General features: G+C 35.7%; 1 protein-coding gene across 1 annotated transcript; it reads right to left on the bottom strand.

Annotated features, from left to right (window-relative positions):
* Positions 1–4,661: 4,661 nt before the first annotated feature.
* cdca5 (cell division cycle associated 5) lies at positions 4,662–10,999 on the bottom strand. Its single transcript, XM_067439918.1, has 6 exons — positions 10,846–10,999; positions 10,651–10,757; positions 10,383–10,462; positions 8,125–8,187; positions 7,526–8,035; positions 4,662–5,706 (listed from the first exon to the last, which is right to left on the bottom strand). The coding sequence occupies exons 2-6, from the start codon at positions 10,703–10,705 to the stop codon at positions 5,626–5,628; spliced, it is 789 nt and encodes a 262-aa protein (XP_067296019.1). The 5' UTR covers positions 10,706–10,757; positions 10,846–10,999; the 3' UTR covers positions 4,662–5,625.
* Positions 11,000–12,455: the final 1,456 nt, after the last annotated feature.

Genomic DNA, 12,455 nt, shown 5'->3' with positions numbered 1-12,455 from the left:
TTGGAGGAGGAAGAGGAATCAGAAGAAGAGGAATCGGAACTGGATGAGCTTGATGAAGAATTTGACAGGGAACTAGAGGAAGAGCCAGAGGAGTTTGAGGAAGTCACTGAAGCTTTAGTGTGAGTTTTCTTTTTCGGTGTGTGATGTTTATCTTGACGTTGTGGATAATGATGATGATGGCTTTTAACTTGGGAGTGATGATGGGTATACTGCTCATGAATGCGATGAACGCTGCTGCCATCTGACGCACTATAAATGAAAGTGAAGAAAAATAATTAGTGTTTCTTACTAAGGCAGGGATCACTTTTACTGCTTATTCAAAACTCATGACTTATTTATGTATAAACTCATCCAACATCATTTAAGCTTTAGACATGAATGATACCTGATGAATAACATTAAGAATTAAAGGTGGGTTATTTTATCTTGGGCTAGTGAGCAACTGCTTAGCAATGCCCATCAACTAATCAGGAGACAGTCCGTACATTTTGGCCCTGTTTACACCTGGTATTAGGATGTGTTTTAGTCGATCGGATCACAAGTAGACAAGGGAGACAAAATCCCATTTACACCTGTGTTTTAATCTGTCTCTTCAACCACTTCTGTCCTGATTTCTTCTAGGGGAGGGCCTATGGACGGGTAAATTAATGTCTGTTTTTTAGGGTTTTTTCTCAGATCTTTCGATCTAATGGACAAAATGCTTAGGCAATTTATTAATGTGCCTTGAGACGACGGAAAATCATACAGAGAGCATCAACTTTTGTTTCTGTTCTGACAACCACAAGACAACGCTGAACACTGTGAGTGTGTGTTACAAATCAGCAATAGTGAGAGAACCTTGTGCTTGTTACGATTTTCATTTTCAAACTAAACTTGCATCTTTAGCTGACAAAGTTCAGTTTAGCGTTTACATGCAAATCTGATTGAAAGTGTATTCGACTACCTCTGAAAAAGATCGAAAGTGGACAAGCTCAAAAAATCGTACACTTGTGACCCGATCGACCAAAACACATCTTAATGCCAGGTTTTTGTATTGTTTCTAATGTTGTATTTATCTGCATTTTACAGTAATAAAATGTTGTGCTTTAAGATAAATACAACCCCCAATATTACATTTATATATTTTGATTTTACATAGATGTACAAAAGTATATTTTATTACAAATACGTGTAAATATATATGTATCACCTCTTATCTTCATGTTCCTCTGGAAGGTGTGCACCATGATGGTGATGGTGACGATGAGATGAGTGCCGGCGCTCATGGTGAGGATGCTGATGGTGTTGACTATGGTGATGTATCTGATGATGAGACATTTAGGTTCTTGCTTCGTCTCAGAAAGATAACGGAATTTAATTGAATAGTTCTTGACTTGCAAAACTCAACAAAGCGTCCTCTGCCTCGCAGCGTAATGGGAAGTTCTCTGGGAATATATAATAGATTTGTTAGAGGTATGATAGTGGTAGCCATTTAAAATATTAGCATATATATAGTCATTTACAAAAAGACAAATGTAATTTACTTCTTTTTTTTTTTAGTTAGCATATATCTTACCGTAAAATGGTTACAGAGAAAAAAAGCCAGACTTCCTCAAGTAATCAAAGAAAAATAAATATTGTGGAATACCATTTTAAAAACACAGTTGCAATACTTAATTCCAAAGAAGAAAAAAATGAAATGATGTATTCTAAGCCACACCAACAAATGCTGCGTGTTTGAAGGGTTCGAGAGAGATGATGAGAGCTCTGCTATGTTCACAACTTTTTTATCCATGTCCGTCCGGCCCCTTTATTTGACATGGGTGATTTTCCAGTAGCACATCAGCACAGTGTGAACACCGGATGTCAATAATTCCTATCTCACTGTCTGAAGTGCCCGGGGCAAGTTTGTGCAACAACGGCAACAACATCAATTTAAAAGCTAAAATAAGTCTTGAAGGGGGAGATTATTTTCCATTATAGGCACTAGTGTCTACTTTTTTTTAAAATTATTATTATTATCAGGGCATCAGATTAAATAAGATGGATGCATGCATGTTAATCAATTATATTTCTTTAGGTCCTTATTTATAAATGTATCATTTATCTTTTTTTTTTTTTCTTTTTTTTTACTTAACTTGACCTTGTATATGGTTGTTAGGTTATTTAAATAAAACTTTGATACATTAGTAACGTAGTTCATATTACAGTATGGTTCATCGTTTCCTTTGCTTCAGGCTTGTATCTGGCATCCCTACTGATGCATATGTTAATGCAACAGAGCTGATGAATCATTCTGAGGATGGAATCATTGAGAATCAATTTAAATTTACAACATTAATCATAACACACGTTCACAGGCACATGTTTGCCCTCATAATCCATGCCAAGATAATTGAACAATGTGAAACATCACATTCACTGATGTCATACATGTCAAAAACATTGCTGAAGCTAAATATGATTTAGAAAAACAGTTGAATATCTTCACAAGAATTCAGTGTGTACAACACATACAATGACAGATTGTACTGAGAATAATTCCAATACTTTCATAATACTGTCTGCCATTAATGAAAAATAATCGACCAGTCTTTATAATTAAAGTATAAAGACTGGATGTTGCCCACAGAAAAAAAAATATACGTGTAAATATCATCAATCGTTCACACCAAGGATGACAATCACGATCTTAAAAAATAAATTAAAAAATCATTATCAATATTAGAAGAATAGTAGAGTCCAAGCCACAGCTATAACGATAACGGCACAGAAAAGATTTCGTTGGAATCACATATTTTATCCATGATTTTATCCAGCTAATGAACGATAAAAAACATTGAGAGCCAATCAGAATCCATCCTGCTGTAACGAGCTCGATCATTTAAAGAGACAGACAAGTCAAGCACGCGATTAGAATAAACATCCGCTGTGGATGCTATCGTTATGGTTGTCGATGTTGGCCTATACGGTAAGTGATTTGCCCCATACTTTAGGTATGTATGAGATGTGTTTTGCATGAATTTAGCATCTCAGGTAAAGAGCATTCATCCTCAGAGACTCAAGCATCTATAACAAGTTTTTCCACACCGTAAACTATTTCCTTGTATATTTAGTATGCACTGAAAAACATGATTTTTGCTTAATCAAAATGAGCTATAGCAACACAATTGCTATACTTTTTGTCCCAACTTAATATGATTGTGCTCAATACACTTAAATTTATGTAAAATTGGTATTGAGGGATGGACTCCACTAGAAGTTGTGCTGTGGTATGTGGCAGTGGCACCAGGATGTTAGCAGCAGATACTTTAAGTCCTGTAAGTTGCAAGGTGGGTTCTGAATGGGTCGGATCTGTCTGTTCAGCACATCCCACGTACATGATCTACAACAACGCTTAGGTAGGTGGTACGTGTCAAAATAACATCAACATTGATGGCAGCACCCAAGTTTTCCCAGCAGAACATTGCCCAAAGCACCACACTGCCTCCGCTGGCTTGCCTTCTTCCCATAGTGCATCCTGGGGCCATGTGTTCCCCAGATAAGTGACGCACATGCACCCGGCCATCCACGTGATGTAAGAAAACGTGATTCATCAGGCAAGGCCGCTTTCTTTCATTGCTCCGTGGTCCAGTTCTGATGCTCACATGCCACGGTTGGTGCTTTCAGCGGTGGACAGGGGTCAGATTGGGCACCCTCATGGCTACATTACAGCTACATTACTGGAATATGTTTTTACTTTAATGTATTTGACGTTGCTGCATGTTTCTTTATTATTTTTGAACGCTACTGGCAATTTCTGAGTAGAATTGTTTCAAATTAAAAACTTTTTTCAATGTTGTCGTAGATGAAAGACAATTTTCAACTCTGACTATATTCAGAAGATCCCAAAACAACTTTTTTTTTTGCTTAAATAGAAGCCAGCATCATAAGAAAAATCCTATTATAAGTGTATGGGCAGCTCTCTAGTGTTTGTGTGTATGGTGTGTTTCCTATTCGTTCATTCCATTTCGTGCTAGAGACAATCAATGAACAATTGTGTAACACTGGTCAGACACACAATCATAATCAATGTCATACCGCAATGAGATTTAACCTTCAGAAAAAAAAACAAATGTACACAGACCCAAACACAGCTGAGCCCTGGATGACAAGCCAGATAAGGACGATTATTTCCTATCAACTTCCTTATTATATAATGCCAGATTGCACACAAGGACAATGATTTCATTGCCAGCATGTCTTCAGGAACTATTCACACATCAATGATTACTGTTGCACAGGCAGATTGGATTTATCTGTCCCAACGAAAATTACATTATTCAATTAAAATACAAAATTGCCCTAACCAAGATGTAGGCTAAATGTGTTCTAGCTCAGTCAAGCATGTTCAGTTGCTAGATTGCACAATAATTATTTGGGTAACACTATTTTGATAGTTCACTTTAGACATTCTACTCACTATAAGTAACTTTGCAAGTATATCATCTTATTCTAATAACCATAAGTATACTCTAACGAGAGTTTTCTTGAAATGTATTTGTAAAGTTACTTATAGTTAGTAGAATGTCTAAGTGACCCATTGGAAAAGAGTGTAACCAAACTGTGTGATGGTCTTGGTCTCAACTATTAAAGTCAAAATTATTTTCCTCTCATTACATAAAAGAGCTGACAACAAAACACCATGTTAAATAAGAATTTATTTTAAAAATATATGGATAGCTCAATCAGTGTAATATCTGATTTCAGCATGTAAATAGCTCTTCAACTTCCCTTTTATAGAGCCGTCAGGGTCCATTATTGGTGGATTATGGATGGATTGTGTTGACATGCTGCTCAATGTACACAACCTCTGATATACAGCAAAACAAATGCTCTGAAAATGTACACATAAACAATAGATGAACATATGAAGGCATTGATGAGCAAGTGCTCGCTCTAGTGGTGAGGCACAGGAACAGGACATGAAGTGATTGCTGACGCAGACGGTTTTCCACTGGTATTTGTTTCCTGTAAATGTCTATATATCTAAAAAACATTTAAAATATCTATAGCACAACTACTCCACTATCATTTCAAAGTTGAATAAAGTTTCAAAGTAAATGAGGCTTCATGGAATTTAAGCCAGGCATAATTTATGAATATAAATGTATGACAAAAGCATGACCCAGTGATCATTCCTTCTGCTGCCAGAGGATCTGAGGAAAAACTCTTTACAACAGAACGCACACTTTTAAATGTGACTTTAAAAGTTTTACTCCTCCAAAATACTATTTATTAAAACATTTGACTACTACAGTTGTGAAACGTGACAAAAAAAAGAGCTATGGGCTAAATTATTTTTATACAAACTGATCCATCTAATATGAGAAACATTGAAATAAACAAAGAAAGACCACCTTCAACAATGTGTTTTTTTAACGGTGAAATCTCAGAATGGATGACAGTATCATTGTGAAATAAATGATATAAGAACAACAAAACTACATTCGTTTGATCTCTTAAAACACACTTTAGTTAATCGGTTTAAGATTTTGCAAGCGGGAACAGAGGGCAGTAAGCGTAATGAAAAATAATTAACCTATGAGTTGTAAAGTACGACGTGTCCTGAAAATGTCCTGAGCACTTGAGGCTCTTTTTGGAAGTTCATTCAACAAACAGATCAAAACTTTCAGCTTCCTCAAACTCTGCATTCATCTTTGCCGCAAGAACATCCAACTCCGACATCTGAAAGAGAAAGAAGAAAATTCAAATGGATCATTGGTAATAAACAAAAAGTGTTTAATAAGCGAAAGTCATTTATGAAATTCCATTTGGTGAAATATGAATTAAATGAGATTAGGCATGTGCCGATTAATTGCTGAAGCTTTTATCGCGGTATACGTTATCACGATATTGAAATAAGTTGCAAAAAATGTTTTGTCATAGCATAACAGCTTTAAGAACGATTTTTGTAATTACAAAAATAACTGAATGTTTAAATACAATAATACAATGCACCAGAAATATATACAGCTGTGGAAAAAAGTATGAGAAATCAATGTTAAGTGGTCTCTTGATTTTTTTCAGAGCTGTAAAAGTAAAATTTTCAAACAGATTAAAGTGCAAAAGAATAAGGCCATAAAGAACAACAGGTTACAAATTAATATAAGGTCTCATTATTTAATGCATTAACAAAGACTGAGCAATAGCTACATTTGTTACAGAAAGTATAATGTTTTTGGTAATGTTAGCTAAGAAATACTGATCATTGTTAGTTTTATCTTAGGTCCATTAAAAAGTTATTTTGTTATTAAACAGTAACTAAGAAATTAACATTACCTAGAATAATTAATTCTTTATAAGTATTTTTCATTGTCAGTTTGGTAATAATGAATTAACATTTTGTATGTTTTTGGACAAATATTCCAAAAAATTCTAATCATTAGAGCATGTTGTAGTCCAGATTAAAACAATGTTTAAGTTTGAAAATAAATAGCCTGTTAAGTATTAAGTATTTGGTGCTGTGATGAACAATGAGATTACAAAAAAACGAATGGCTGTTTTAAATCAGCACTAGGTAACTTTTCAACCTTCATAACCCACGGGGTCCGTGGGTTATGAGACGACCCGCGCATCACTAGTTCAGGGCTATCAGGGTTGTCATGTCAACAAATGCACGCGCGATGGCATCCCCTGTTGTAGGATGACAGAGCTTACGACAGTGGTTGAGGACATTATTTTTTCCCAACTGTAGGGGGACCCCGAGAGCAAAAGTTGCCAAGTGCTGCTTTAAAAACTTCACTAGATGTTGCTTTTGTTTGCTGGGTTTCCGGGGTAACTGCTGCATTCTGCAGTTCATCAGCGCCCTCTGCTGTCACTGAGCGGCACTTCATTAGCGCGTCTCCTTCACTTGTTCATGTGCTTCTCATTTACATCTGAGCGTGTGTCCCTTTGACGCAGAATACAGCGGTGTTGAGCATTTATACGGTTGATGGGCAAAGTATTCTTGAGTGCATTATAAAATATTTAATAATTGTTAATAAATTATTATTTACGATATTGTCCCACGAGAACAATATCGTGCATATTCATTATCGTGGTATATCGAATTACCGAAAATCGGCACATGACTAAATGAGATGCTTTATCTTATGGAAACTTGTTTCCACCATGGAATATATTTTTCTCACAATTTTGAGTTGTCGTCTCATAATCCAGACTTTTTGTCTCAGAATTATGTGACACTACATATTGCAATTTTGACTTTTTCTTCATATCTTGCTCAATCCTAAATTCATATCCTACGCAACCCTGTCTTCTATATCTTTTGCAAACCTGAATTCATATCCCGCACAATCCCAAGTTTATAATATCACAACAACCTAGGGTTGCAAAAGGGCTGTAAATATTCAGTACATTTCCGATAAATCCCAGAAAATTTCCGAAAATTCAGAAGACTTTCTAGAAACTTTGCAACCATAAAGCAACATTCTTTATACATTTATACTGTGATAGAATTTAGCTTCCATAATAATCGCCACATCCATCCCCGACTCACTCTCACCTTTATCTGTTGTACGCGCTTCCTCCTGGTCGTCTTCTTTCCCAGACAAACACCAGGGATGTTTGGATCAACTTCTGGAGGGTTGGAGGCACTGTCATCAGCAGCGGAGATGTTGAACGAACCCACAGAGAAGGACGCAGAGCCCAGAGGAGCAATTCTAGACCTCTCAGTTTTACGCATCACCTCTGGTGTCTGCAGCCTCTCAAAACCAAACAGGGTCTCTCGGTTGTTAGGAGAAGAGGAAGGTGCAGGCAGGGATTTGGGGATTTCAAAGGACTTGTCGCCCATACTCAGGCGACTGTAGGAGCGCCGCACTTTTTGCGACCAAACGGGGTCCTGCTCTGATTCTTTGGCCTGAGAAGATGGCGATGAAGGAGGCAGGATGGGTGAGAGGACAGTGGTTTTGGGCACTGTTGCTACAGCTGGGGATGATGTCAAGACTTTGGACAGCTTTGTTGGCACTTCAGATGATGAATGTTCCACATTCTCCTTGTTACTCTCAGACAGGGCCTTGAAGAACATTTCCAAATGATAACATTATGTATTGGAGGTACAGTCCAAAATAATCATAAGCATGAAGTTGGGTTTGTCAGAATTACCTGAGTTTTCCTGGGTGCAATCTTCCTAACAGTGATGGAGCGTTTCACAGCCACAGGTGGAGCCTTAAAAGTGAAAGGCATATTACACATCCATTATAGAGAGCTAAACAACCAAGTTTACTCTTGCATGTTTCAAAGATTAGTTCACTTCAAAATGAAAATGTCCTAATAGTTTGCTCGCACCCATCTTATCCAAGATGTTCATGCCTTTTTTTCTTCAAATGGAAATAAATAAGATTAAGGAAAACTTTCAAGGATTTTCCTCCACATAACGGACTTCAATGGCAACAAACAGGTTGAAGGAAGGGCTTCAGAGGCTCTGCACAATACCAGCTAAGGAATAGGGTCTTCTATATGTTCTTACATCAGTCAATTTCAAGAAGAAAAAAAAGAAAAGAAAATATTATATATATATATATATATATACATACACACTTTTTAACCACAAATGCACTTCAATATAGTGATTATTCAGGGCATGACGTCATCAATCCGGAAAGGTCACACGTGAGTTGCGTGGAAGGACAGACCCAGTGCAGTAAAAACTCCATCTCATGTTCTCCTCCAACTTCAAAATCACCCACATCATAGTTTTACCTTTATTTTTGTAAAGGGTGTTAGTCTTTGCATGTTTTATTTTAACACTGGGTCGGTTCTTCCACGTATGTCATGGACGTGACCAACGTGATGACGCCACACACAGTGAAGAATCACAACACTGAATTTGAGCATTCATGGTTAAAAAGTATATACATTTTTTCTTGAAAGTGACCGATAGCTTCGCTAGATAAGACCCTATTCCTCAGCTGGGATCGTGCAGTCTCTGTGGCCCTTCCTTTGAAACTGCATTGAGTTGGACCATTGAAGTCCATTGTGTGGAGAAAAATCCTGGAATATTTTCTTCACAAAAAAATTATTTTTGGCTGAAGAAAGAAAGACAAGAACACCTTGGATGAGATGGGGGTGAGTAAATTATCAGGAAATTATCTTTTTTACATGAACTAATCCTTTCATTAGCAATTTATAATAAGTATACAGTGATAAAGTACTAATAAATTAAACTATTAATTTATAATTATTGTCTCTACATTGTTAAAACTTTAATGGGCTATGTAGAAATGATTCTTCACTAATTCAGTGTCACTTTACTTTAAGTTGCTCAAGTAGATAAAGCAAACAATCTTTGATAAACATTTCTGGAATTAAACGTGACGTGTCAATGTTTTAAAAAAGTATATAATTTACGCTCTTATGACAACATTATTCAAAATAATAATACATTTTATTTATAAAGCACTTTACATTTTAAAGAAAATCAATCATTTAAGTATGAACATTACAGACATACAAATGTTTACAAATCCTTATTTAATCTTGGAAAAAAATTATGGAATTAATCAGAAGAGTCTGATGAATTTGTGATATATGAGATTGCTGAAAATTTACAATTGACTAATTTACTTAAATAATGTTTTTTTATTTAAAGAATTTCCTTCTTTTGCTGAACCATACTATACTTAAGTCAAAGGGCCCATCAACTGTTTGGTTACCTATATTCTTCAAAATACATTCTTTTGTCTCCAGCAGAAGAAAATCATAAAGGTTTGACTTTAGAACAACTTGGGTGTGAGTAAATAAGACAGAATTAAAAATTTTGTGTGAACTATCAGTTTAATCCTGACATTTCTGTTCTTTGTAACTTCTGGTGAGAAGCTAATATGAAATATGTCAAATATTTATGTTTGACAATTGCATGTTTTCAGTCATATGTGTGACCCTGGACCACAAAACCAGTCATCACGGGTATATACTATACTAATATACTATATTTGTGGCAATAGCCAACAATACATTGAGTGGGTCAGAATTATCTATTTTTCTTTTATGCCAAACATCATTAGGATATTAATTGAAGAACATGTTCCATGAATATATTTTGTAAATTTCCTACCTTTAATATATCAAAAAATCTATTATTGTAGTAATATAGCTGACAAAGAACTTAATTTGGACAACTCTAAAGACATTTTCTCAATATTTAGATTTTTTAAAACCTCAGATTCCCGATTTTTCAATACTTGTAAGTTATCTCAGCCAGATATTGCCCAATCATAAAAAAACATGCATCAATGAAAACCATTAGTTATTCAACTTTCATAATGATGTATAAATCTCAATTTCTAAAAGTCTACCCTATGACTAGTTTGTGGCCCAGGGTCACATATAGACGTTGTCTTAGTATTATTGAGTGAACTCACCACAACATTAGAGGCCAGATTTTCATCATTTGCAGACAACCTGCTGGACCTCCTTCGTACTGGACTCTTTCCATTTGACTCTGGGTACAAAGAACAATATTTGTGTTTTAAAAAGACACACCTAACACAAAATAAATAATTTTAAATAGTATCATAAAGCCTCTGTTTATTTAACGTATCCCATACGGCATAACGTTACATAAGACAGCAAGCCTGTTTAAAAAAAGACCAAATGTTATGAGTAACAGAGTAAAAATTTAACACCCACTTCTGATTTGATCGCTGCTTTTCCTCGACGTTGATCGAGTATTTGTGTTGCTCATCTTGCAAGACAATCCAGATCCAGAAACTGCGGCTAACGTTAGCTAACTAACACTATGAACACACGAGACACTTTCAATGGGACAATCACAACAGCAATGTAGCATTTATACTAACAGAGCTGTACCTTCGCGTTACTTACACTAGTCAATGTCATGTAGGATAATAACAAACAAGTAAATAAAATAAAATAACGCCTTATTATTGGATGTAAACGAATCCGCTCCTCTTTCAAATTCGCCCGCCTTCCCATGTAGTAGCAGGACATGGGCGGATGCGAGGGGTGGAGCTAAACAACGACTTCCGGTGGGTTTAAGCGTGTCTTCCTCTGGGGGGCGTTTGGCACCACATTCAAATATCAGGATATTTGACTAAAAACTACATTTTAAATGTAATTAAGTGTTAGTTCCTGGCATACATATGAAAAAAAATATCAAAGCAATATCGCTGCAAAATGATAAAATTAAGCACGCTGGACAGGCGTTGAAAAATAAGATGCAGAACGTGAACTCTAATAAAATAGAGCAGGGGTTTTAGAACAAGAGACCCCCAGATGTCCTTCAGAATGTTAGGGATGGGTCCCCAGAAGATTTCAGAGTATAAAAAGACAAAGCAAAAGGGGTTAAAATCTACTTTCTAAATTTTTCTCTCCTTTATTGCCGTATGCTCAAATATTTTTTAATGGAAAAAGTTCTTCAGGTTTGTACATCCAACTAGCCTACGTATAGCCAAGTTTTGAAACAATATGCGGTTACTATTTATCTAACAGTTTAAATGTTTTTTCCATACAAATAGATGGATTTTAGGAAGGTGGTCCCTCATAAAAGGTTCATCATATTTGGGGGGGTCCTTGGCATTGAAAACCCCTGAAAATAGAGCACAGAGAACTATACACTGTTTTCCTTTTAAATTAGCATTTATCTATATGTTCCCATCCATAAGATACATTGGTGGTAGTCAGGCATCCATATACAAAACAGCGGAATCTGATGGTGAGATGTCGTTAGGACAGGTAAAAGTCACCATGAAATCAAAATGGACCAATCTTTTTTTTTTTTATGTAATATTTTATTACATTTATTGTAAGGTGTCTTGAGACACTAATTATACATTTAAAGGCACAATATAAAAGATTTATGGATTCAAATATCCAAAAAAACACTAGAACAGTGTTATATATTTTGTTGACTTATGTACTTACATTAAATGTTTCCAACAATGTTTAAATCCAGACAAATAAGCAATTTTAACCAGGAACGGAGGTTACATCGATGTCACCGATGTATTAGGATCCCAAAACGTTGGTGAAGTCAACATCATCTTGAACATGACTGACTGAAAGGGAATTATTCATTGTTATATAGGAAAGCTCAACATAGTCTTATTGTCTAAATCTTGATTTACTGTGAGTACCATATTTTACCATGCCTCATATCGATCTAGCTCACTGCAGTGTGAACAAGTGTCTCATAGTAGCCACCGAGCAAACGCATTATGGCATTATAGAATCTCTTTCACACAATCAAATATTTCTAATATGATGAAACAGCGCTGCGTTTCCTCACATACCACATAAACATGAGCGGAAGAAGCTGAAGCGCTCATCTGCGGCTAAATAAAAGCTCTGCCAAATCAAGGTGTCATCAAGCTATGCCTTTGTTTTGAATAAGCTATTTCTATTGGTGAAAAATTACATTTAATTTTTAGTGGCTTTAAGTACTGCGTAATATTAAGTACGTAACTATATATACT

The sequence above is a fragment of the Pseudorasbora parva genome, chromosome 3 (genome assembly GCF_024679245.1).
Source record: "Pseudorasbora parva isolate DD20220531a chromosome 3, ASM2467924v1, whole genome shotgun sequence".
Taxonomy (NCBI): Eukaryota; Metazoa; Chordata; class Actinopteri; order Cypriniformes; family Gobionidae; genus Pseudorasbora; species Pseudorasbora parva.
Note: the sequence above shows the minus strand (reverse complement) of the source record. Positions and strands in the feature narration are given on the sequence as shown.

Bases quoted from the DNA above. Each gene is read 5' to 3' on its own strand.
- cdca5 (XM_067439918.1), bottom strand. From the start codon at position 10,705: ATGAGCAACACAAATACTCGATCAACGTCGAGGAAAAGCAGCGATCAA. The intron at 10,463-10,650 runs GTGGGTGTTAAA...CTTTGTACCCAG, and splicing joins AAGCAGCGATCAAATCAGAA to AGTCAAATGGAAAGAGTCCA. The intron at 8,188-10,382 runs GTGAGTTCACTC...TTCACTTTTAAG, and splicing joins ATCTGGCCTCTAATGTTGTG to GCTCCACCTGTGGCTGTGAA.